This window comes from Thunnus maccoyii, chromosome 23 (genome assembly GCF_910596095.1).
Source record: "Thunnus maccoyii chromosome 23, fThuMac1.1, whole genome shotgun sequence".
NCBI lineage: Eukaryota > Metazoa > Chordata > Actinopteri > Scombriformes > Scombridae > Thunnus > Thunnus maccoyii.
The window spans coordinates 4792221-4819424 of NC_056555.1; the positions used below are offsets into that span (position 1 = coordinate 4792221).

Sequence of the window (27204 nt, forward strand, 5' to 3'; positions counted from 1 at the left end):
CCACCTGTCAGTGTCTTATCCACATTGGCGGGGAGTATCAGTTATCGGAGACAGAAACCATTTCAATAGGTAGAGAACAGTTATACAAACACAAAAGGTTCAACCAGGGGCACTGCTAGGCCTATTTTAGGGGGGCTTTAGCCCCCCATAAATTTTCTTTACCCCCCCCCCCCCCCAAAATAAATGTACATTATTAGTTTAAATCATCAATAGTTTTTTCTCATTCATTTTTCATTGAATTGTACCATTGCATCTCCAAATTCACATCGTACCTCGAAGGTCGGGTACAAGGACCTATAGAGGCTGCTGCTGCTCTAATCCAGCATTTCCATTGGCTGTGCTGCATTTAGGCCTATTTATTTTACAAAAATGAGGATTACAAAATGCAAAAAGTAAAATACAAAAACTTGAATGCAAAAGTTGAAAAGGAGAAACCCCTCTCCTTAGAAGCAAACATAGAAAGCATAGAGGTGTCAAGGCAGTTGCAAAACTGCAGGTCCACCCCCCCCCCCCCCCCACACACACACACACACACGCACACACATACATCATAACACACACACACGTCACAACATGCACACTTTCTGACCTTTGTCATCTTAACGATAACTGAACTGGTTCTTTAGGTGTCTCCGGGTGGGACAGACGATAGCAATGCATCATAAACGATTAAGAAAAAATGACCTTTGCATTTCACAACAATTCTATAGGTTACCTATATTGTTTAGCTAACTCCAGACTTCATGTCCACCACTCCCCCCTATCTTTTCCTTAGCATCCCTTAAATAAATACAATAAAAACTCATTAAAATTGATTCCATAACTGTGTCAACAAATGTGTTTTAAGTAGGCTATGGGTTTTCCCTATGGGTGTGACTCAAGGAGGAGAGCGTGCACGCTCTCATCAAGGCAATATATAATGCAGGTGCAAGAGCAGTTTAGAGCCTAACAGTTTTCCATAGGTTCCTGTAACTTGACATCACAAGAACTGCATTTGACACGTCTGTGGATTAACGGCATTTCTCTTGGCACAAAGCAGCACCTTTTTGCAGGTGAGTCTGATGTATTATTATTTTAATTCTCTCGAAAAGAAACATAAAAAATATTTCCAATAGATAGATACCGGTCTCTGTGTACTGTGCATGTAAGGATAAGTGTAACCGCACAGTCAGGGCAGTTCAATGGGTGTATCAGGCACGTTCTTCCGCGTATATATAGAGCTAATTTAATTTAGGTTATTTAAGGTAATTAGTGCTGAGGATTTAGCCTACATGCGTTTCTGTGTTGTATGTCATTTTAATTTGAATTTTCTTTGAGTTATGGACTGTCTGATGTATACAAAAGACATTTGAAGACGTCGCCTTTTGATACATATTTTACGAAGCAAAGATGCCACACATTTGTAAATTGAATATCTGGGTTTTGGATTGTTGGTCCGATAAAACAAGCAATTCTAAGACGCCACCTATGTCTCTGGGAACAATTTTATGACATTTTATAGACCGAACAATTGACAGATTAAACGGAAACTGTTTTGACAAATACTTTGATGATGAAAACACCTACAGTTCTATACTAAATTCTTTTTTTTTTTTTTTTAAATGCTTTAGATTAACAGTTTATCCATCATTTTAGAGTTTCGCCTTTAGATGACTATTTAGACGGGGTGTTCCTTTTGAAAACGTCCACGATTATCAGAAAGTTGTCAATGTAATCAATCGATAAATGTATTACATGTTTATATTCATTGCAAGTTTTCAGAATCAGAAACACTTCATTGATCCCCGCAGGCACTTAGGAAAGAGGAAGCGGAATAGCACGGAGTATGAGGATGTGTGTGTGTGTGTGTGTGTGTGTGTGTGTGTGTGTGTGTGTGTGTGTGTGTGTGTGTGTGTGTGCGTGCGTGCGTGCGTGCGCCAGCCAACGCCTTATGTTGCAGACGGCAGATGATTTGCCTGCTTTTGCATTTGAAATTGGATTGTCGAACAACATTAAATTCTGTGTTGGTGACTTCTGGATATTGTCTATCACTAACTTTGCGTTGAATAGTTGAATGCATATTACAGCTAATGTTGTATATGTTCATGTTGGGGGAGCTTCTCTGAAACTGTAGCTCCTCAAGCTACAAGCATGATTTTTATTGGAAGTAGTTACAGCAACACTCCACAGCAACATCAGCAAAAAATGAACACTGTCAGAGTTCATGTCAACACTTATGAGTCCACACCACAGAGAGTTCATTTAACTCTTTTTGAAGTGTCGGTTTCTTAACACTGTATTAACGTAATTATTGATTCTTTGTGTAGTTAAAATTTAACACTCCTCAACACTAACCAGTGTTAACTTAGTGTTCCCTAATAGTGTCATTGTTAACTACACAGGTATTGCCTCCATGTTAACACTGTAAGCTTTAAAGATGGTTATTTTTTAGTTGTTTGTTCTTTTTTTATTAAAACATGCACTACATTAATAGTTTACAAAGCAACAAAGATCATGGTTTGGGATAAAATTAAATAAAAAATAAAATGAAAACGGCTGCAAATGTCCTGACGTCTCGCTTAAAAAAAAAAAAAACCCAGTTTTGTCGGCTGAAACGGGAAGCGGACATTTGTTTCGATGTGGTCTGGAAGCGTGCGCTCTGCTGATTGCCAACTCTCTGCGCCAAGAAACTTGCTATTTTCTTCCACATTTACGCACGGACAGGAAAATCAGTGTTTCGTAGGCGGCCATTATCAGCATATATTAATAGGGATGTATATTTTTAAAAAATAGGATGTTCATTTCTTTTGTGCTGCTTACATTATATCATTTTTTTTTATATAAAGATCCCAGTACAATGGAGGTGAAGGGGTAATAAATAGACACACACTCACTCTCATGGCGACAGTTTTTCTACTGAGGAAATAATCCCTAACCCACAATACCACACTATCCCCCGAAAAACAGAAACCTGAATCGCATGACTGGTTGACGAAAGCTGGGAACCCAGAATACGAGGGAGACGAGAAGTTACGAGGGCTGAACTAAATGTTTGTGTCGGTCCAGTAGATTGATGCAAAGTGCCGTTTTCAGCTTCCACTTCTCTCCCCTCTGTAAGAATGCTCTTTCTCTTCGTCGACCAATTAGTTATTCTTAAATGTCATTGAATTAATTGAAGAGTGAATGAGCATTAGTTCATGTGGCTCTTTGAAGCTGTATACTGTTATGTTTTGTTTAGACAGTGAGACAGAGGGGAGCACAGAGACACCACAACGCTGTAGCATCGATGTTGTCACACTTACCATGTAGTTGTTATTAATGTTATTCAGTCTTTAAAACAGGTCAGCATTTTTTTTAATTTACAGGGACAGTAGGATCACATTTTCTGTCTTCAGCTGCGCCTCTGATGATTACGGCTGCTGCGCGCTTCTGCTGCCAGCTGTATCTTTCTACATAGAGTTTGGTTTTGATAATGGCCATCAATAATACCATGCTTGATATTATTTAATTATAAAATTAATTTATATTAAATTTAGTCATAAAACGGTTAAGAAGCGTGTGCTTAATTGTTAAAAATAAATAAATGATATGTGAGGTGAAAGCGGCTTTCTTACTGATGGGCATGGCTGTCTGTTTCTGCTGAGAGCCGCGCGCGTCACGCGGAGAAAATAGTTGAGACCCGGAATCTCTGGATGACGCGCTGCAGCAGCCACGACTTAGACGCGCGTCTCACGCGCGTCTCACGCGGGCTGTGTGGCCGCATTCACACTAAAATGGCCGCAGCCGAGCCGCACTACCCCCATTCAAATGAATAGGACGACTGGCGTTTTCGCCGCACCGCCTGACAACACCATAATCTGTTAACATGGGCGCCGAAATGATGCAAGAGGTTCCGCGACGCACATGCGCTGCTGATGCAGGCTGTGTGTCCCAGCTGTAAATTAAAAAAAAAATGCTGCATCCAAATACTGCCAGGTACTTGGTGTTTCTCTTACTTTCTACAAAGACTGAAGAACACCAAAAACACAGGTAATTTTAGGGTACATTAAAAGATGACTTTTGTGCTTATATATTTACTGCCACGTCTGGCTATCACAAAATGTGTCAGATAGAAAAAAACTTTCCTGCTGTATCAATACATGACGACATGAGGAACACATGAGGAAATAAATGAGGTGAAAACAATGATTAAACTAAAGAAGGAAATAGCTGCTGCCAGCAGCAGGATCAGAACCTTGGAGAGGTTTAATTAATGATAAAATTTTTGAACAATATCAGTCAGTCACAAACATTTTTGAGAATACAATGATTAGGTTTCCATATTTTCAACAATTGAACCCCTGCTGATTTGACCTGTTACTCCATGACTGAACAAAAGGATTTTAAAGAAACCAAAGCTGTAATTTAAAAAAATAAACCTTTTCAAAAAGCAAACGAAAATACATTCGCAACAAATTAATGAACAGGATCTTAAACTGGTGGTCTGGGGCCACGGGAAGATTCAGGAGCAGCAGGGGCCAGTGTGCTCGTTATGGATCGTGCGCTTTCACTTTGCGCACGAGCAGATCCGTTTCCTCTGCAGAGAAGCGCTCCTTCTTACTACTTGGCAAATGCGCCATAATAATAGCAATCCGCCAAGGTGCAAGCGCACCTGGCTCTTAAAGATAATGGGAGATGTCACTGTGATTGGTTTATTGCATGTTACACCGAAAACACACTCATGATTAATGAGGAAACTATGGACAACCCCTGTGAACCATGCACCTGGTGCATCAACCATTTTTTCCGCCTTTAAAATAGCAAAAGTGGATTTGGACACACCCTAAATGCACTTGTGCCATGCGCTTCAGACCGTGTGATTTAGATCCTTAAAATAGGGCCTTATGACAATAAAATGCACATTTCTCGCTAGAAATATTATCAAAACGCATTTTAATGCCGTAACTATCTTAAAATATTGCATTTTCCACTGAGTATAAAAGGAATGGCAGCCATTTTGTTTGTTTGCACAGACAGAAACTTGACAGTCACAAGTCGTGGATGCAGGTCAATAGAAAAGAATAAGAAGAAAGAGAAGAAGAAAAGAACTTGTCAAACATTGATCAAATCTAAAGACTGTGCAGGGATTGTGGTCTTCAGAAATGGGACAAAATATGATTTACATTAACATTTATCATTTATCATAAATGTTACTGTATCTCTAAAGCATATGACGTTGGTCAGACTTTTTGCTAATCTTAGCATTGTCATGTGAAATACTGGATACTTTTCTTCAGGTCTGAAATACTTCAAATGAAATGATCTGAGAAGGGAAAATCTCTCTTGTATTGAACTGCTTAAACCTCATAGACATGCAGCCTGTGATAAGGGGTCTCCAGTAGACATTGCTTCACATAAAGGGATCAAAAGTAAAGAAAATTGAAAAGCACTTTTCTAATGGACTAGCAGACATTTTGCAGTGTGTCAAGGTAAGAATCCCGTGGTTACGGTGAGGTCAGTTATCAATCAGCCACCTCAAGGCAGCAGAGGTTTGGGACAAGAAAAAATTAGAAGGTTAAGGTCAAATAGGGGAGAAGCTACCTGTTCTTTTGTCATATGTTCTTGTTTCAGATGTACTTATATAATTTAATCGTGCCAAAGTGAATGACATGTTGGTATTAGTAGGGCAGAGTTGTGCATTGTAAAAAGAGTAGGTGCACTAAGCTGTAGCTTCAGACTTCACCTTTTGGGTATTCCTGCTTGTATTGTTTTCTGCTGTTTTGTTGGGAGTGATTGCTCTTTTTTGTTTATTTTTCTTTTCCTTTATCCCAAATTGTTTATTCAAAAAATACATTTCAATTTTGTTTTATAAACTGAAGTTCTCTAGAATTTTTTTTATTGATCAATTGATTTATTGATTTATCTTGCTTTTTTACCAGCAAAAACATCCCTGAGAGGATGGTTATGTACTAACTTAAAATTTTTACCTCCACTTAAAATTAGTTTTTTATTGATCTTATGTTTAGGTGAAAATGACATCTCAGATAGCAAAGGTGCTGCTATCGCTGGACGCCGAAGCAGTCAGCTCACTCAAAGAGGGCCTGAATTTCAAGAAAAATGGGGAGGATGGTAAATGTTACATCATATACAAGAGCAATGATGGCCTTAAAGCGTGCAAAAACCAATGCAGACATCAAGGAGGGTTATTCATCAAAGACATTGAAGACCTGAATGGCAGGTAAGACCTGACAAACCAAATACCAGGCATACCATACCATGTCAAGATGTGTTTATTACAGCTGACATGATATTCTGTTCCCACAGTGTTGTTAAATGCACTAAACACAATTGGAAGTTAAATGTGTCAACAATGAAATATGTGAACCCACCAGACAGCTTCTTGCAGGATGAGCTTGGTAAGTTGACCGCTGAAGTATTTTCCAAGGTGAGGTTTAATAACTGTAAAAAAAAGGAGAACAAAAGAATTTTAACGGTTAGTAGCCTGAGGTTAAACTAGCACTTGTCAGCTTGTCAGCTTAATAACAATGTTCAATAACAGGTGTTCTGTGACAAGGTGGCAATACTCCTCATATTCTCCCCTAGTCCTCAGTATTTGTAACTATGTTTTTCTGATGATCCGCATAGAGTGAGACACACAAAGAAGCATATGTTGAATACGGCTTTATTTCGGGCCTGGGTTCTGTCACATGCAAGTACAATGAACAACAAGCCAACTTGAGCTGGGATCTTTTATGCCTTGCCATAACCTCAACACATGTTTTCCATTATCAGTAGACTTCTCCTTGGAATGATGAGTTATGATATGGACCTGGTTATGTTTAGACACTGGCAGCACTTGGTTAAGGTTACGGAAAAATCAGGGTCTTGGTTTAATTATCTGTTCTAATGTAAGCTACAAACGTTAGCATGTTCAGCTAACTAGATTATTAGCTATAGTAGTAACATAAACAGAGCTTTACTCTGAAAACCAAGAAGCATCATTGGCTGACTACATAAGTTTGTGGGTTACTGGTTACATAGAGAAAGCTGCCTTTAGGAGTAGAGCATCTGCTGTGTACTGTTTACCCACCACATGAGAGCTGGTCTTGGATGCTAATCTCTAAATAATCTAATTAGAAACATCCTCTCCTTTTCTTGCTCATCTTTCACTCAGAATTGCTTGATTTCTATTTCCATCCCCTTCATTACATTAACAGTTACATGATTGAAAACAGTATCACAGTTTAGCTACCAAGATTCATGGATACAGAATAATATTTAGCAAGCTACTGTTATCAGCCAGTTACCCAGTTTGCAGCTGGAATAGCGTATTGCCCATTAACTTGTGTCAACATCAAGAACTCAAGATAGATGTAACCAACCACAATAATAACTTCAACTTCAACTGAAAATAGGTTTTACATATTTATTTCTCAATAAAATTAATTAGGTATAACTAAATAAGCAACAATTAATGGTAAAGTTCAGAAAAACATCCTTAAGTATTATTTATTAAGAGTTAAAACTCCAAAACACAACTAATCTGCCAACTTTGAGAGTTGGTCAGAAAGCTGGAATGAAAACCTAGACCACTGTGTTTTTGATTGAGAAGTATGTTCTAGTGGAGCTTTAGCTTTTAAAAACTGTTTCATATGATTTTTATTTAAATGTTTTTTCTTGGAGTATTTCCCTGTCACTGACAGACTGAAGAGTGTGCATTGATTGCACACTGTTGATTAATTCTGTACAAAAATTCTGTGAGCATGTAAAACTCTACAAAAGTGGGACTGTGACTCAAAAACATTCAGAACAATGTACCTGACTTGTGCCAATCCAGTTAAGCATGTAGAGTATGCTACTGTATGTCACACACACAGAAGTAGAGAAGACGAATGATGGGGGGATTCAGTTGGTCGAGTTGAGCCCCGTAGACCCCTGGCTGGCTGACCCTCGGGAGCCACTGGAATTGCAGGAAGGCGAAGTCAAAGTATGTATCCTGCTATGCACAAAGTCCACTCTTTACACCCTGAAAAAGAACAGAGCATGCACCATACGAATGTGCATTAATATCAAGTTAGTCTTAAATAAAAATCTATGAGAATACAGGATTTGAAAAAGTTAAAGTTTAAATAGACACTTTTTAATAGTCTTGTTGAGACATTTAACTTAAATACACAAACATCTATTGTAATTGTGCACTATGCATTGCTATTACATTACGTTTTTCTAAATATAAAGAAATTGTATAAAATTACATAATTTCCTTACTAATTAAATGTTTATTTGTCTCTATTGCAGAGTGACAACACAATAGTTATACATTATACTTTATACTATTTTACATTTTGTGTTCTAAACGTTATTGCTTGGCAGGTCTTCTCTATAACAAATCCACATCCACATTAGAAATGATGATTTTCTGCATCCTCCTTCTATGACTCTCTTAGACAGTGGCCACCCTGTTTTTACAGCTTATTAATGTTGTCAGACCAGTCTATTGTGACAAAATCACATCATCCAGGCAGTGCTCGACATCCGGCAACTGTAAAATTGTGAACTTCTCTCCCAGGTGACGTACTTAACCCACGCCTGCATGGAGCTGCAGCTCGGACAGAAGCGGTTCATGTTCGACCCGTGGTTGAAGGGTCCTGCATTTGCCAGAGGCTGGTGGCTTCTCCATGAGCCTCCAGCAGACTCCCTGGACAGGCTCTGTGCAGCGGATCTCATCTACATCAGCCACATGCACTCGGACCACCTCAGGTAAACTCTGTCAATGGTAGGCTGTGGCTAAATTGATACTGACACCTTTAATAGTATCATGTCATCCACATCACAGCATCAAACAATCCCTGCAACAAATCATAGCATAATGAGTCGTATCTGACTGTGGTCAGGTATTGCAAAAACAGTTGACACCTGACTAAAAAACAAACCTGCAGCATTTGCAGCCTCATAGCTTACTGACGTTTGCCAAGCAGAGTGAAGTGAGCCAAGACTCGACAATACTACCAAGCTCAGTGAACTGAAGCAGCAAGGTTCCTGCCATTTTAGCAGAGAAAAGGCAATATAACACAACCCAAGCTGCTGACAGCATGGCCAGAAAAACACTGGCATCATCCTTGAGAGCCCCTTGGTGATGTATGTTTCAACTGAAGTGCTTGTTGGATCATCAAACAGTCTGGAACCCACTTTCCCCCACACCTTTCTGACATCGGAATTCAACCCTGTCTCCTAGAAATTATATTTATATACAACTGAACTGAAACGGCAAATATATAGGAAACATAATGTTGTGTCAACATAATATAAAAAGTTGTTAATTAACATATCTGGCAAGTTGCAAAGTTGTTGATACTGAACATATCAGCGAAATGTTACCTTAACCTGAAGGCTGCTTTTGTTGTCTAATCTGAACCCCACACTGTACTCAGGATGCAAACCACAATCCCTGGTGTCAGAGTCCTGCCTTTTGTACACTTGCCACCCGTTGCAACCACCTTCCTTTGAGTTCCGTGGGATATGTAAATACAAGGCTTCATGCGAAAGAAAGTTGGCTCTGAACACAATCCAGGGAATGATAACATTTGTTCAAATTAGTAGTATATAAACGTAATTTCTAGGAGACGGGGTTGTGGAATTGTAGGGGGCAGTGTCCGACAATATTTGTAACTTCCCACCTTAAAATGAATCCTAAACTTGATGGGAAGCCAATGTAAAGATGATAAGATGGGTGTGATGTGAGTCGTCCTGCTGGACCTGGTCAGCAGCGTTTTGGACCATTTGTAGACAGTCCAGGGACGACTTGCTGAGGCAGGTGAAAATGGAATTGCAGTAGTCTAGCCAGGATAATATAAAGGCATGAATAGTCATCTCTAGCTAAGGTTGTGATACAACAGCTGAAGAAAGTGACCCAATACACTGAGCAACCATGGAAGTTATGCTATCTGAAGCAATGATAATGACCTCAGTCTTATCTGTGTTTAGTTGTGAAATGGTGTTAGCCATCCAGTCCTTTATGGCAGTCAGAAAACTGTGCAAAACGGTTCATCAGGTACATAGGTAGTGCTAGTAGATAAGCCTACATTTTTACACCATAATAAATTAAATGACAATGCACAAAAATGGTATTCCTGTGGGTTTTTTTTCTTTTGTGACTCTTGAAACATGATATGCCCACTAACAGTACATATGTGTTGTGTATATTTATATGTGGATACATCTATTAATGGCCATGATGGGCCAAGTAGGCACAAGAGACACATATAGTGTAAAATGCAAACTCAAAGGTTTCATTTAGCCTCCATATACAGTAAAACCAGTTTAGCAGAATGTTGATGGGCAAAAGCACAGCTGTACATTTCTTTTCCTCTGAGAAAACAGGTCAGGTCAAAGATTACATATACTAAAAGGGTGACATTAAAAAGGTCAAACAGACAAATAGCTCTTTACTTTAACAATTTTGGGACAATGAAAGCCTTATACTCCAGAGTATAAGAGGAATAACCTGTCACTGATAGCACTGTAACCTTATGTGAGAGGCACCTGCCTGAGGCACCACTAAGAACTACCACACCCCATCCAAGCCTACAGTTTACCGTTTTGTCGCATCTGTCATCAGTTTGGCAGTGTCTTTGTGTGGTAAATGTTTAAACCTTTATAGCTGTCCTCAGTGTTTTATATTTATATATATATATATTATATTGTCTACAATGCTTTACCTATTATGTCTTTTTTATATTTATATTTATCTGTTATATGTCTTCATCCTGCATTTTTATAACTTAAGAGACACAGACCTTTAGACACACCTGTAATTGTGTGTGATAAGACGTATTAAAGTTTATAGACATTCAGTTATTGTGACTTTATGGCTTCTAACATGACTGATTTCCCATCTGTAACCAGATAATGCACCTGCCCAACCCAACCTTTTTAATTCTTCTGGTCATGGTGGAGAAATGTAATTTATTTTGAATTTAAGATTAACTGACAAAGGTGTTGACATTTAGACACTTTTTAATAGAATGTATAATGTCATTTAGGGGTCTGACTTGTCCTGTATCCTTTCCAGTTTTCCCACACTGAAAGTCTTGTCCGAGAGGAGGCCAGATGCCCCCATTTATGTTGGTGACACATCCAGACCAGTCTTTTGGTTAGTCCAGTCATGGAGCTCAATTTGGGCCATTACGCTTATTACTTAAAACTGAAAGAGTTCATGTTTTAAAGTAACCTTTATTCACATCTCCTTCTCTCTGTCTTAATGCAACAGGTATTTGGAGCAAAGCCAAGTCAAGCTGACCAATATCAACATTGTTCCTTTCGGTGTCTGGCAAAACGTAAGCCACTGCTGCTTATAATGGGTCAAAGGGCAAACAGGAAAAAACATAAAAAATGACATTGGAGGCCAAAAAACCAAAATGAAAATAGCAATACATAAAATGTTTAATAAAAATACCACAAAACAATAAAAACAATAGCAATAAAAACCAACAGGGGAAAAAATTCTATAAATAGCAAAGATCTACATTTTAAAGTGGACAAGGTTCGATTACTCCAAAGTAAAAATCAGAATAAAAAGACAGGTCTTTGGTTTATTTTTAAAAATCTGAAGGGAGTTTACTACTTGTGGGAAGCAAGATTTCTTGTGGGAAACATTAGGAACTTATAAAACAAAGAAGAATACAGATCTGAGACCTCTGGTTGGAACATAAAATGAAAGGCAATCACTGATATAGGAAGGTGCAAGATTATGTAAGGCTTTATGAACAAGCAGGAGGACTTTAAAATCACCAGTGCAATGTTGTGAGCAGTGGAATAATGTCATCTTTTTCTTTGTATTGGTCAAAACCTGCCTGCATTGTTCTGAATTGACTGTAAAAGAGTTTTTAGGTAGCCCAGTAAAAGGAGAGTTGCAGTAATTCAATTTAGTTGTTAATGAATCACATTACTAGTAATCTAGGCGATTAATAATAAAACCATCTATCAGCATACTTTTAAGTTAAAAATTGTCTTATTCTCGCAATGTTCCGTGATCTAAGCAAATACAGTTGAGGTCACAGTCTAAAATCGCTTCCTTTAACTTTAACTTTAAACTTTAACTGCAATCTCTGTCTTTCTACATTTAATCCTACAACTAGGATCACTCAGTATATTTGCGTACACTTAAGTAGCCAGGTTACTCAAAGAAACCAGGTTGTGCAAGTTTGCATGCAGTGTAGTAACCTCCTACCGCCAACCTTATTTTGGAAGTGTGGCTTACTGATTTTAACTATTAGTGATAGAAGATGCCTCATTGTGGAGGTCTGTGTGTCTGTGTCGAAGCAGCCTTACAGCACAATGAGAGGAGAGGACAGGCTCACAGTGCAACTGTGTCTGAATTTAACAAATACTCAAATGTTCAGCAGTGGAAAAGGACTTATTTAGACTTCTACAGGCACCTTTTTAGTTTCAGTTTTAGTCAGACTTTGGCTGAAATTATTTTAAATATAAGAACCCATCGCGCCATGTAATGATCTCTCCTTTTATCCAGACACTAAGCGCAGTGGGTTACCATCTGCAGTTTTTTGTCATGCACATAAAAAGCCGATTAGAAACATATTATGCATATACATGACAGAGAAATCTGCATTCTCCAGGAGAAATTAGATTTCTCAAATCCCCTACCCCGATTACAAAAACCACGTTTCTCATTTACATGACAGTTAAGAAATCAGTTTACTAAAGATGGGCAACTGTAACGCGGTTTTTATCTATTTTCTGCTTATTTAAAAAGTTCCTCATCCAAATATTAATATCTCATGCAGGTAAAAAGAGCATTAAAAGAACTGGGGTTGTCTGGCAAAACAGAGATATACAGTCTTGTGTCATCTTTGTAACAATGATATTTGACATTATGCTGACTAATAATGTTGGCCAGAGGGAACATGTACTGTATAAAGAAAATAGAATTATGCTTCCTTGAGGAACACCATAATTAACATCAAATGACTGATACAAAATCACCAAAACTAACAAAAAAAATTTCTTGTATGTAAATATGTATGTATGTAAGTTGTAGGGGTGTGCCCAAATATCAATAGATTATTCGGCAAAGCACAAATAGTGGGTTTTATATGAATATTTGTTTCATACAAGTATTTAAAGAACTATTTGTTGGGGGTGTTCCCCAGAGATAAAGCTGAGCTACTGACACATGCAAAGTGCTCCCAACGGACTCTCCATAATCTGTTGTTCCCTTCTCCTTTCCACAAAGTTAGAAGTGCAAAGCAATAATTGCCTTTGAAGTTCCTCCCTACACATTACATGGTGTGTTGTCTCTGTGTTATGGGTGTATAAATAGGTAGAGGTCTGTCTGTATTGAGGCAACGAGTAAAGTTTTAGCTCAGTAGTCAGCGCAGTCGTCTATGATCTGGGAGACTCTAGTTCAAGACCCGATGTGGTGACCTCCTTTGTAAGGTAGTTTATTCATGAACACTTATTGTAACACTTTAATTTTCTAAAATTAAAAGTGTCATAAAAACAAAAACAGGATTTTAAGCCTCTTTCCACTTTTATTCAAATACAAATACAGATACAAATAATTTTGCTGCCTCAACAAATACAGATACAAATACAAATACTGGGCTCTCTGCACATCCCTAGTAAGTTGTAAGTAAGAGCGAAACCAGTCAGGAGCTACACTAGAGAGACCTACCCATTTCTCAAGTCTATTGATTAAAATGCCATGATCAAATGGAGGGTTCAAATCTGACAGAACAAGGACAGCCACATAAAAATACTTATTTCTCAAAGGGCATTTTAATATAAACTGCTATAATGGGATACAAAGGAATAAAACTATGGTGAAAATAACACTATTGTAAATAAGTCATTAGCCACACACTGTCTCTTGATCTCCAACAGATTGACCAACACCTCAGATTCATGATCTTGATGGATGGTGTACATCCTGAAATGGACACCTGCATCATTGTTGAGTATAAAGGTGCATGCTTTTTAATGATTGTCGTACTGTAGATATCATCACTAGACTTACAGAGTAAAAATACAAGCATGATTGATTTTGATTTCAGGTCACATGATCCTGAATACTGTGGACTGCACCAGGCCAAATGGAGGCAGACTACCACAGAATGTGGACTTGATGATGAGTGACTTTGCCGGAGGCGCATCTGGATTCCCCATGACATTCTATGGAGGGAAATACAGTGGTGAGGCTCACTTCAGTAGTTCACACTTTCACCTCATTGCATGCCACAGTGTGGTTACTTTTGAATCATCAAGATACATCATGATTTAACCACAAAACAGTGATTTAAACTAGATGGTTTAGTGTATCCATTTTGGTCCAAAAGGGTCCTTGAGTGTCATCAATTTTTCTCTGTGGAGCTTTTACCAATTTCGTGCTTGAATAATACCCTCTTAAATGTTTTAATTTGTCCACTTATTATACTTACTTGAATACTGTACTTCTACCTCTACTCCATTGCACTTATCTGAAAGCTATAGTTATTAGTTACTTTATAGATTTAATTTTATATAAAAAATGAATGTCCTCTTTTGAGTTTTAATGTAGACAGGGAAGCTTTGAACTGCACTTGAAATGCAATCAAAATTGTCCAGCGAAATGTGTGTTCCATGGTCAGGTATATTTGGTGTATATCACACTGCTGACATAAGGATGATACTGTTAATCTTTATCCAGATTCCTGGAAGGCAGAGTTTATCAAGAATGAAAGAAAGAAGCTGCTGAACTACAAAGCTCTGCTGGTGAAATCCTTGCAGCCAAGGATCTACTGCCCGTTTGCTGGCTATTTTGTGGAGGCTCATCCATCAGACAGGTAGAGTTGTACGGAGAAGGTTGGTCTGGATTTGTGAAATATTGTGGTTGATTAATAAATTACAACCACGGGAAAATGGGTTTGAATGGCCTTTATTTCCCCTTATCTCACAGTTGACACAGCTGATGTGTTAAACTCTATTTCAGATTTAGTTAATAGATCATTTGTAATTGATCTTGTTAAATTAATCTTAATTACACATTCACAAACCATTTCACAAGCTCAAAATATTTATGACCATTATTTGATTGCATAGTATTCTTGGGTCCTGTTTTGTCTGAGTCTCTATTGTGTGTTTGTGTATTTTTGTGTAAAGATACATCAAGGACACAAATGTTAAAAACAGTGCAGAAGGCCTCAACGCGCTCATCAATAAGACTGCACCAGATATCAAGACATGGACGCCCAAGCCAGGCGCTGTGCTGGATCTCGGCCTTGCTCTGAGAGACCCTGCCAACAGGTTGACAACACATCAAGCTTTGAGTGTGTGAATGTGTGCATGTGCGTATGTGTGTTTTATCCCAGGTCTAGCTGTGAGAAAGGAAAAAGACTGTTCACACATTCAGTACATCATCATCATTGCATTCTCAGATCTTAGCAATTGACTGTTTTCTAAACCCCTCCCCCCAAACAACGATTGTTCAATCGTAGGTCAGTAACCATAACTCGGAACGGCAAGCCTGTTAAGCTATGAACTTTTTCCACATGTTGAAGCAATGTGCGTGGGGTTCTAATGTAAACAAGTCTTGGTAAGAGTTTGTAGAGTGGCATCTTTTATATAACCTTTCCAAAACGAAACCACAACAGCAAAAGTGTGAAAACGCATTAACCAGTGTTTGCTATTTCTATCGTAAGCTGCAAACATTAGCATGTCCAGCTAACTAGCTTACTACGTACAGTGCAGTAGTAATGTCCACATAGTGTTATTTACAAGGCCAAGGACAACATCATTGACCCTTTTACATTGTTCTAATTTTAAATGACAGTCAGCTGGGGACAGCATTTTCAACCAACTCACAGAGTTGGCACTGAGTAGCTAACTAGCTACAGCTGAAAATCTGTGCCGTACTAGAATGGAGAGCTTGACAGGCGTATCAAAAGCTAACCAATTAACTTGGTGAATACAATGTTACTATGGACCTTTTTCACAGCAGATGTTTTAACTTGTCATAGTAGGAAAAGTACAGAAAACTAATAACATTAACGATGGCTCCATTCCATGAAGTGTCCCAGTAAGTCATTCAAGTGAACCAGCATGCACAATAGCAGGGGCCTGCAACTAGCTAATCTAAATGGAATGCAGTTGTTATTCATGTTATATATATAACATCTGTTTTTTCGCTGTTTTGACAAATCAAAATGTCTGCTGGTGCCGGCTCCCAATGGCAGGGGGAGGCGGATTTGCTAGTTCAGATCTGTGGCAGCAGTAAATGGAGGGACAAGTAAAAAATATAATAATGGAAACAATTCCCACAACAACAAAGGGGAAAAAGGGGGCTGATACATGACCCCGCCAGCATCTCATCTAAAAAACCACCCCCTCCATTCAATCTTGCTACAACCTCACCCTACAGCGTTGTCTGTAGTGGCGCTTCACAATCACCACAGTCTCACAACATATGAGACAAACTGGTTTTGAACTGCCCATGGAAATTATTTCCTGCGTTTTACACACATAACTACAGTAATTGGGCTCTGAGCGCTTCCAAAATGTGAATGACCTACGCTCAACCAGGTACCTGAACGCCTCCTGTGTAGTCACTTGCTGCTGATCAGCTAAATGTGCTGTTAATGCTACGCTTTCTGTCTAGACACTGGCTAAGAGTGTCCATTCTTGATTAGAAGCTCTGTTTTTGCTGTCTACTTTTCTCTTTTTAGGGCACTTTTCTCTGACTTGTGTCACACCTCGTCTCTGGTGTCTGCCTGACATGCTAGAGGCAGTCAGCAGAGCCCTGAAGCTCCACCCTGCCCCTGCACAGGGGTGGAGCGGCTCGCTGATTGCTGGTTTATTCAAAGTTTATTAATATCAAACGTATCACGTGTCCAAATTGAAACAAATTCGACACTGTGCTTCCTTGGATCCCTGACCATACACCCACCAAGTGTGGAGTTGATCGGATATGTGAAGGACATACAGACACAAACACTTGTTGTGTTTATATAAAAAACAATACACAAAACAATTTTAAAAAATGTCTGCTGTGAAAAAGGCCTACTATCTGCTATGAATACCTGCAAGTTCCAAGTTTAATCTTATTTTTATGTAAATTTTATTTCCTTACTACACTGCCAAACATAGTGAGGCCATTACCAATCCACCAGCCCATGCAAAAATCTACAAGGACAGTTGGGATTTCGACTTGTATGTGGATGAACTGAACAGTGCCATCAACTCTGAGATATTTAAACATCAAAGCTGGATCCAGTTTTATTACAACTGGGCAGGCTTTCAAAACTACAACCTTGTTGTGCGGGTAAATATACTTAATATGCAGGATCCTATCTATTCTTCTGCATTATCTATTATGGCTCATCCTTTGCATTAACTTTCCTTAGTGAAGTGCTATGATAATACATTCTTCTTCTGCTTTCTTCTAATTAAGAGTTGTAGTATGGAGGTGTGCTATAATCACCACATACCCAGCTTTATTGCAGTTGGAGACCTTTGTTGCATGTCATCATTCTCTCCCCTCATTTCCTGTCACCTCTCTTCTTTCTGCTGTCAAAATAGGTTACCTAGTGTAGTTTGGTAAAAAATGTAACAATGCCATGCAATTTTAACCCTTTCGTGCATAGTGGTCACTACAGTGGACAGCTATTCAAAAACTGTTTTCTTATATATGCATCGGTTTTAATGGTAGAGTTGCACATCAGCCAACACAGTGGACTCTAGTGTGTCATCCCATACACTGCCATCCATTGGCCAGCCTTTGTAAGTGCAACACAAATTTCTCAAAACCATAGACTGTAAAAGCTCAAAACCAAGATGGCCGCCTGCTGGCCGGAAATGCTCGACAACTCAGGAATATCTTGCCAATCCTTCTATAGTAATAGACCCTTGCAAGTAAATAAAATTTTGTAACATCAAGTAACAACTAAGGAGTAATACAATTGTTAAAATTTCCAAGTATTGATTTTATGTTGGGAGAAAATGACAATTAATCATCTGTCCACTAAATTGGACAAACTCCTTGAAAAATGCGTGTTTAAAAAAATGAAGTTCAATTTTTTTTTCATGCCTAAAGAGGAATAAAAATACTTAGGAAAAAAAATCCTGACTGAGGTTATCATAATTCATGCATGAAAGGGTTAAAGGGTCACTTCATCAAAATTACAATAATTAAATAACATATGGAAAAACTCAATAACAACTTGTCTATCAAGAAACAATGTCCTGGTTAGTGTGGATAATCCACAGACCTTAATGTGAGCAGTTTCTGACAGGTTTAAAGGGGCACACACACATTTTAATTCAACCCCACTGTATTGGGGTGGGGGCAGACGTCTGAGAAAAGAGATTCAAAGATCTTGACACATAAAACCAAAACTAGAGTATCTGCATGGCCAGACACCACTAGGGTTGAGTCATAAATTAGGTTTTGTTTTGTGAATTGGGTGAACTGGCACTTTAAAACGTTAGGTACAGTTAACCACAACAGATAATAATAATAATATAATCCTCTGTTTAAATAATGCTTCACATACGTAAAATATACATATCTGAGCCCACATTTATCAAAGTGCTAAAAGTGAAAATTTGGAATTAAGTGAAAGATTAAAGTAAAAATCTTTCACCTTTACACCCAATTGCAAATATATAATATATATATATATATAATATATATAATATATAATATATAAATATATAAAATATATATATATCAAACATCGTCTGTCTTATTCTTAAATTTAAGAGAGCTCCAGAGGAGACCTTAGATGACTTCAGTTCAGTGACAGAGATGAGCACACACCTACTGAGATATGTTTTGGAGTGATTGTACAGTATGTCTGTGAGGTGTTCTCAAACCTACATTGTTTAGTACAGTTGAACCAGACTCTGGTTTGGTTTCCCCTTTGGTACGATTTGTTTGGGTGGATCACGATACAGCAATCATACTTGGGTGTGGACTGAAACACAGAGACTCTCTTTTCAAACCTATAGTTTGTTTGCTCTCGTCCAAATCAGTAAATGAGTAAGTAAACTTGGTTCAGTGTCTTTTCACATAGAAAAATAGTCAAATAGTCAAAATGCATTAATAGAATGTTCAGTCCATTCATTGGTCAGATGTGGCTGAGTGGCAGGAGCAAAAAAATAAATGCAGGAAGCTCCTATCCGACCAAATATCAAGAAGGCAATGTGTTTTGTTGTTAGTCCAGGTTGGACCTTGATCCATTCTCCGGCCAGCTGCTAGCAGATGTTGATTTTGCTCATCTGCATTCCTGTATGCAAAATGCACCTGGTTACGGGTGTCATTTAGCTCAAACTTGCAGAGTGCATCTTGTAGTCAAGTCAGATCAAGGTTGGATCACATTCCCACTACAAACAAACTGCTCCAAAATTTGTTTGTGGCCAGATTGAGACCACTTCCTCTAAAGGGTCTATGTGTGGTTGTTTTAGTCCGCACCAGAGTACGATTACTGTGTTCAGATCTGCCCAAACAAATCGTACCAAGCAGAGAGAACTAAACTAAACAACGGAGGTTTGAAAGCACCCCTTGATGAAGTGAACCAATTCTGGACCAGTTCTTTTTTGATATTAAAGCTTGAGACAACTGAGTAACTTCGAATGGATTAAAACGCAATTGACTATATCGGGGTGCCCAGGAGGAAGTAGCTGCCTATTTTGCTCATGTTACAGCAGAATTTCTGCACTCAGCTCAACAGAAAATGAAAGGATAGATGTTGATCATGTCATGCAAACTTGAGATTTTAAAAGCTAGCGCTCTGCTCTGTTTTCTTGTTTTGTCTTTGTCTTTCCTTTTCTTCTCCTTCCTTGTTTCTTTCAAAAGCTTCAGTCTGCTCCGTTGGGTATCAAGCTTACTATGAACTGGTCTGTCGGCTGACACTTTTTCTTCTCTGTTGCCAACTTGTTCTGAGTGGATGTATTCTTTGATGAAATGCAAATGTCCAAACATGTATATTCAAGGTCATTGAGACAGATGACAACTTTGAACCCCTCACTGGTGGCTGCGACTACTTGGTGGACTTCTTGGATCTGTCGTTCCCCACCAAGAGGCCTGACAGAGAGCACTCCTACGTAGAGGTGAGTCACTGTGGAGTACCTGGCAAATGATACACAACAGCAGATAAAGCTGTTTGAAATATTTAGATTTTACTACATAGAAATCATGTATCAAAAGATACAAACACACGACAAACCACAAATGGAAGTTCAACTGTTAAGTTCCAAACATGACTTGTAGTTTCAGGTGGTGGTTTGGCTCTAAAAGTCTGTCTGTTTTTACTGGAAAATTTTGTGCTATCTGCTCAGATATCTATCAGATGACACCTTACCAGGCGAAAATGATACTATGAGAGCACTGAAGGGGAACCAAAACAAGTTGCAGCCACGCAGCTAAACAATGAGCTGAGACTTGCAATAAACGCATGTAAACCTGAAGAGAGATGCAGGCAATAATTATCTATAGGTTCATCACTACAAGCGACGCTTCTCATATTGCAGTAATTTGATACATTGTTATAAAAAATATTGATTATATTTGAAAATATTGCTTTCTTGCCGATAGTTGAGATGAGAAAATGTTAAGCAGGTGGCTGAGCTGACAGTGGATCAAGTATCAAAGACTGATCAAAGACTGATCAAAGACTGATTGCATTGTAAAACAGGGTGTTTCAGTGAATCACAACTTGTTTTCATACAATCATCCATGCTTTCCAATGAAGACTCACTGGCTGGGGTAAGAATGAAAATGATGATATGTAAAGAATCTCATGCACCGTCTAGCTTCTTTCTTTCACAAAGCAGTAACCTGATATTTCTTGGTTTCCCCCTTTAAGATTAAAAATAGGATTGGAGTGATGAGGTACTTGGTGCTGCACGGCCGTCTGTGGGATGACCTATACATCGGCTTCCAGAACCGCATAAGCCGAGACCCGGACATCTACCACCACAAGTACACACACTTTAACATCTCATATGTCAAAACCAGGTCATATGTAATGAAATATACACTCAGCGAGCACTTTACTAGGAACACGTGCAATCTAATGCAAGCCAATACAACAGTTCTGCCATAAATTCTACTTTTAGGAAGCTTATACATTTTCAGCATTTCTTGACATTGTCAGAAAGGTGATAATTCTACTTTATGTTTCTGACTGAGGTCGTAGTGGGTGGTGGTGTATTGGAAGACATTACATTGAAAAGTGTTCCTAATATTTTGTCCACCCTATTAACATGCATGAGAGTCAATGTCCTAAAACTCGATCTGCCCTGTCGGTCTCCAGGTTCTGGAACCACTTCCAGATAGAGTTACCAGTTCACAAGCCAGACTGGGACCAGTTTCTGCAGCAGGTGCCTCCCATCCAGGAGCCTGACACACCACAGGATGAGCCAGAGGAAGTGAGCCACTGTACAGTGGCATGAGTTTGGATTGTTGGTTTATGAAGATCAAGTAACTGGTTGTGATTGATGGTTTTAATTTACATCTACTATCATACCAGCAGGTCATGCCAACTTGTCTGGTTTGCTGCTTTATTTTAACTAGATTGCACAAAACACGTGAAGAGTGACAGATGGAAGAGATGACAGACACATGAGATAAGAAAACCAGTCCCTCAAGACTCTCTGTCTTTAAAGGACCATGCCAGTTATTTTTCATGTTTCAGCTTATAAATTAACTACAAACTGGCCTCCATTAATGTCTATATGGTATAAAAATCAGTTTACAGACTCTTGAGACTGGCTTGAGTTATGTAATCTATCATATTGAACATTGGGTCTGTATCAGTTTGTTCCTAATGACTTCATATCATTGTTTTCTGTTTCTGTTTTCATTAGTGCTTTTAAAAAATACCAATGTATTGGGGTCCTGAGGGACCACAGTCAAAAGCACCCCATTGCACCTATGCAGTTTTACTGGCTGGAACTATTTATTGAGGTTATGTTTGCCCTGGTTCCTAATTTAAAGTATCACACACTATCAGGGGGGTCAGGGTACTCTGTCAAGTTATTTTGAAGGCTTTGTGGAAAGATTGTACTTTGGATAAAAGTAGTGATTTGTATTCAAGAAAGTCTGTTTTTTTCAGGTGACATTAATTACATAACTAATAATGTTTTGAGATTAAATAAGTTAAGATTTTGTTATGATTGTTGTTTCTTACAGTAGTTTATTCTTGGGATCACCAGGGGCCCCAGTTAGTAGTCCTTGTATGTTAAATATGTTGGTAGGATGAGGGTTAAAGCAAGACTATGTAATTTTTAAAATATAAATAAAAAAACTTTCTCCAACAAATGAAAAGTTGTGTTCATAGCAATAAAACTCACCCTTTATTAGTTCAAAACAACTCCACTGCATCATCTCACAACAGTAATGTAATAATGAGAACAAATTGCTGTTTGGAACAGAAGAAAAAACCCAAAAGTGGATTAATTAAAGCAATACAGTTATATTGCATCAATGGTGCATTAATTGTTACTTGATCATTTATCATTAAAATTAAAGGAATGTGATGTTAAATAGAAATCATAGTGATAAAGGCATTTGTGGTGTTCCTTGTGGAGCAGCACTTAACGTGAAATCCCTTGATGCTCTCAAGCAGCTTGGTGAAAACTTGTGAGTGTGTGACCCCAAAGTCTGAATTTTGTGTGTTGGTCCAGTGACCTAATGGAAAGTCAGTACAGTGCTTTTACAGATCACATCACTGTAAACTGCTCCTGTTATTTATTTATTTCAGATTTAGATTGTTTTGAGATTCCATGACATTCCATTCCAAGACTAAAACTTTGTTTGCACTGAGGCAGAAACATTCAAAGGCAATCTTTGATTAGAATTTAAAAAGCAAAAAAAAAATGAATATGACTCTGTTTCAAAAATATATTCCTAAAGCTGTGTCCTATCTCAATAACTGAGTATGTGGTATATCACACTGGAAAAATGACAGAATTACTCAAAACAGTCAGTGTGCAGACTAAATAACTACATTTCTGAGTATGCTGTTGATATACAGTTGTACACGATCACCCCGCAATACTAGGAAAACTAAAAATAACAAATCTTTGTGGAAACATTTTACGCTCTTTTTGTGGGGTTTAACAGTGATATCACAAAAACAATCAAACTTCAGAACGGTAATAAAGGATTGAAGTTATAGCACTGATCAGAGGATACACAGGGCATTACAATAGAACTTTTTCATAGCGGATATTCTAACTTGCTGTTGCAAGAAAAGCACAGGTGTAACTACTGACATGACAGCAATGATGTCACTGTTCCATTAATCATCCCAGTAAGCCATAACATTGAGCTAGCAGTGAAGTTAGTTTAGCCAGCAAGCTGCCCTGGATATAGATCCCTTTGCAGTTAATGATAATGCTGCTGCAGGTGGCTAGTTCCTGTGTTTAACGTTACTTTCATTCATCAAATCCCTAAGTTTCCCTTTAATGTTTTTAGTTACACCTGTGCTTGCTAATGTTTGTTACACCTATATCCAGCACTTATATCCACCAATATCCAGCTCGAATCAGCCCAGCTCATGCCCACAAAGTCTGCCCAAAACCTGGACGTCATGACTGATGACCAACAAACCTCTAAGGTTACGTGGCCTTGACTGCTTGGTCGTGTTGAACTGCCCTGTACAACTTCAAAAAGATTAGACCCTATCTGTCTGATCATGCAGCACAACTCCTGGTACAGGCTCTCGTAAGATCACGCGTCGACTACTGTAACTCCTTACTGGCAGGTCTCCCCGCATGCAGGTTCACACCTCCGCAGATGATCCAAAGTGTGGCAGCACGTCTGGTCTTCAACCAGCCCAAAACAGCGAACAGGTCCTCAAATTAAATGACCAAATAGGTTGTTTGACCATGCACTCTGGAACGACCCATAGGAGTGTTTTCTAATTTGGTGCCTCTATCAGCAGTAATCATCAGGACATCATTTGTCTGTGCTTTCCAAAACTGTAACAAACTGCTGTTAAAAAATAATTGATTTATGATGTGACAACACCGTGATTAAGGTCTGGTTAGGTTTAGGCACAAAAACCACTTGGTTAGGGTTAGGGAAAGATCATGGTTTGGATTAAAATGATCACTTCAAACGTGGTGTGGGTTAAAGTTACTACTTCCTTAAAGTTAGGCAACCTTCATTATCATGGCAACAGTAAACACTGCGACAATGGTAGTTATGTTTTTTAAAAAACTGTTTTGACTCGCAGTTGGAAACGTGACACTCATGGTTGGAAATGGGACGCGAACAGTGGTCTCCTGCACAGAAGTCCACTAAGTCCTCTTTTTGCAAGTTAGGATCTAACCAGGAACTCACTTATAATACATCAAGCCTGCCACTTCCGAATATGGAAATATGCTTCTAAATCGAAAATCGATCAAAATAAGCATTCGATTTCAAACTTCGAAATCACAAACAGGTTTGAGATTCTCACAGCGTTTTTCTTCTCTCCAACCCGCCTACTTGGGCACATCTGAAAAAAAGAAAAAAACAACATTTCAAATAAGACTAGCTGCTAGTTAATGAGCCTACCTGTAGTCTGCATTACTTTTCGAGACACCATGGCCACTGCCGTAGGCAGAAATGATGGAGAAACAGAACTGGAAGATCCTCCTGCTTCCCTCAAGTCACCGGTGTGACAACACTTTGCCTGCTTGAGGTTTCTTCCTGTTAAAAGGGAGTTTTTCCTTGCCGCTGTCGCCAAATGCTTGCTCATGGGAGAATTGTTGTGTCTCTGTAAATTAAAGAGTACAGTATTGACCTGCTCTATGTGAAAAGTGCCCTAAGATAACTTTTGTTATGATTTGGTGCTATAAAAATAAAATTGAATTGAATTATCTAAACAACGAACGTGTCGTTGACAAAAAAAAAAAAAAACCCAAACTACAGTTTGCAGGCTATGCCACATGCGTGTACCATACCCCACCTCAGGCAACACGTCAAATATGGCAGGAAATATTCACAGGCATCATAAAGAAATAGATTTGACTGGGAAAAACATTGACACTGGCAACTCTTCCATCCTCATTTAGAGCCAAACTTCAACACAATCAATTCAAACTCACATTTCAACTCACACTAAAGAAACAACAAGTGCAATAGGGGTGTTTGTAGCCTCAGACATGTGACCCTATTCAGTGGTGGAGAATTCTGGATTTAAGCGTTTAATCAGTGTTCTAGTACCACGCTACAAAGTACCAAGCAGGTCGTACAAACATGTTGCCCCCAATGTATGAAAATGTGAAGGCAAAAGTTATTGAAGGCCTGAGCAATGCAGAATTAATTGCCTTGATGACAGATTGCTGGACCTCCAGAGCAACACAAAGCTACATGACCATCACAGCACACTACCGCAGGCTTAGATCCTCAGGTGGGGCCCTTCTGGCTGTTCCAAAGTCAAGGCTTAAATCTAAAGATGACTGTGCTTTTGCCATCAGGGCCCCTCCACTTTGGAACAACTTGCCTGAGGAGATAAGGCTCACAGAATCAGTAACTTCTTTTAAATCACTTCTTAAAACCCATTATTACAGACTTTCTTTTATGTAATGTTGTCTTTAGATCATCTCTCTTTTAAACTTTTTTATCATCTCTTTATTGTCTTTCTTTGCCTTTGGCCACCATCTTTTTAAGGTCAGATCTGTTGTTGTCTTCTGTTTCATGTTTTTGCTTTGCGTTGTTCTGCTTTTGCTTTGTCTGTCAAAGCACTTTGTAAACTTTGTTTTTAAAAGGTGCTATATAAATAAAGTTATTATTATTATTATTATTATTATTATTATTATTATTATTATTATTACATTAATGATGACTGGGATATTGAAAATCCAGTCCTTTAAAGTTGCCCCATCTATGATGCTCACACAAGTTAAACTTTGGCAGAGGTGCTGAAGGAAGCAGTAGTGGAATGGAAACTGGATAGACCCAATGCCACAAAGGAGGCTGGATTGTAACTACATATATTTTAGGGTGTTTTGCGCACACAGTGAATCTGGCATCCCAGAAGGCGTTGGGAGTGAACCAGATGGCCCATCTTTTGGGCAAAGTCAGGAAGGTGGTATTTTTTTCCACCGGAACGTGACTGTAGCAGCTGTCTTAAAGGCCAAACAAAACATGCTTCAGCTTCCCTTCACAAACTGGTCTAAGACATCATTACAAGGTGGAAGTCCAGCTATGACATGCTTATACAGTACTTAGAGCAACAAGCTGCTGTTTATTCTGCCCTCACAGAAAAAAAACGTGCCAAGAACCTCATTAACTTCTCCAATCAAGATGTGATTGTTCTTGAAGAGGTGGTTCAGGTACTGAAGCCTCTGAAAACAGTCACAACTTTGCTGAGTTCTGAAAAGCAACCGACTGTGTCTATGGTCCTTCCCCTCAAGCACACAATCCTGACATCTATGAGGTACAGTGAGAGATTCACTGATTGTGAAGGATGTTAAATATGCTATAGCAGATAACTTTGAGGAGAGGTATTCTGACCCAAGACTTCAACAGTTCCTGAATGAGAGAACTGCAGATCCAAGGTTCAAGTCTCTATCCCACCCAGATGACTTCCTTCGGAGTGAGATCTTCAATACTCTGCTTGAGAAAATCTTGCAAAAGCATCCCACACAGCTATGTGGTCAATTGATGTAATCAAATTTCACAAGTAATAATAATGCAAATTATTGTAAAATTTCATAATTAAAAAGCAATGATAAATTATTATTAAAGGTAGTTATTAATTTTAATATCAGAACATTTTAATTTCATGATTATATAGCACACCATCACAATAACTTTTCTGTTTGTTGTTGATTCACCTAAATTGTCACATGTGCACTTCCATTACATTAAAACTACACCATCAATACCCAAACCATGGCATGGTGCTGTTAAAGAGGAAATGCAGCTCTACAAGATGGCAAAAGTCATCCCTCTGGATTCAGATCCACTGAAATGGTGGAAAGAAAATGAGCATCTGTACCCACATTTGTCCAAGCTCTCCAAATGTTATCTTGCTGTACAAGCAACAAGTGTGGCAAGTGAGAGAGTGTTATCAACGGCAGGGGCACATTGTGACAGCTCAAAGAGCAGCCCTGTTGTGGTTTGCAGTGTGGACCCAAATGCAGACACAGACTAGAGTGATGTTAAATGAAGTATGGCTTTATTGCCAGGGAAGTGGGGGGAAGTTGAGGTGGATGCAGTGGGGATGAAGCAGGCTGAGGCCAAGGACTGGAGGG

The 27204-nt window shown here is 38.7% G+C and overlaps 1 protein-coding gene across 3 annotated transcripts; it reads left to right on the forward strand.

The window, feature by feature from the left end:
- Positions 1-801: 801 nt before the first annotated feature.
- Positions 802-22120, forward strand: cmah (cytidine monophospho-N-acetylneuraminic acid hydroxylase). Of its 3 annotated transcripts, none has more exons than XM_042403161.1 (15): positions 804-1052; positions 5985-6196; positions 6283-6374; positions 7836-7945; positions 8528-8718; positions 11030-11110; positions 11228-11294; positions 13861-13942; positions 14031-14168; positions 14663-14798; positions 15115-15285; positions 17098-17272; positions 19945-20061; positions 20817-20932; positions 21267-22120. In XM_042403161.1, the coding sequence occupies exons 2-15, from the start codon at positions 5991-5993 to the stop codon at positions 21403-21405; spliced, it is 1821 nt and encodes a 606-aa protein (XP_042259095.1). In that variant the 5' UTR covers positions 804-1052; positions 5985-5990; the 3' UTR covers positions 21406-22120. The 3 variants fall into 3 exon arrangements, 2 of the variants coding, with proteins under 2 accessions (XP_042259095.1, XP_042259096.1); XM_042403162.1 differs by having other exon boundaries at positions 15115-15258; XR_006093880.1 differs by lacking the exon at positions 21267-22120 and having other exon boundaries at positions 802-1052; positions 19945-20716; positions 20817-20897.
- Positions 22121-27204: the final 5084 nt, after the last annotated feature.

What these genes read in the sequence shown, in the direction of transcription:
- cmah (XM_042403161.1), top strand. Translation starts at nt 5,991, where the DNA reads ATGACATCTCAGATAGCAAAGGTGCTGCTATCGCTGGACGCCGAAGCA. An exon ending in CATCATTGTTGAGTATAAAG is followed by an intron (nt 13,943 to 14,030) that starts GTGCATGCTTTT and finishes TTTTGATTTCAG; the next exon opens with GTCACATGATCCTGAATACT. An exon ending in ACACATCAAGCTTTGAGTGT is followed by an intron (nt 15,286 to 17,097) that starts GTGAATGTGTGC and finishes TGCCAAACATAG; the next exon opens with TGAGGCCATTACCAATCCAC.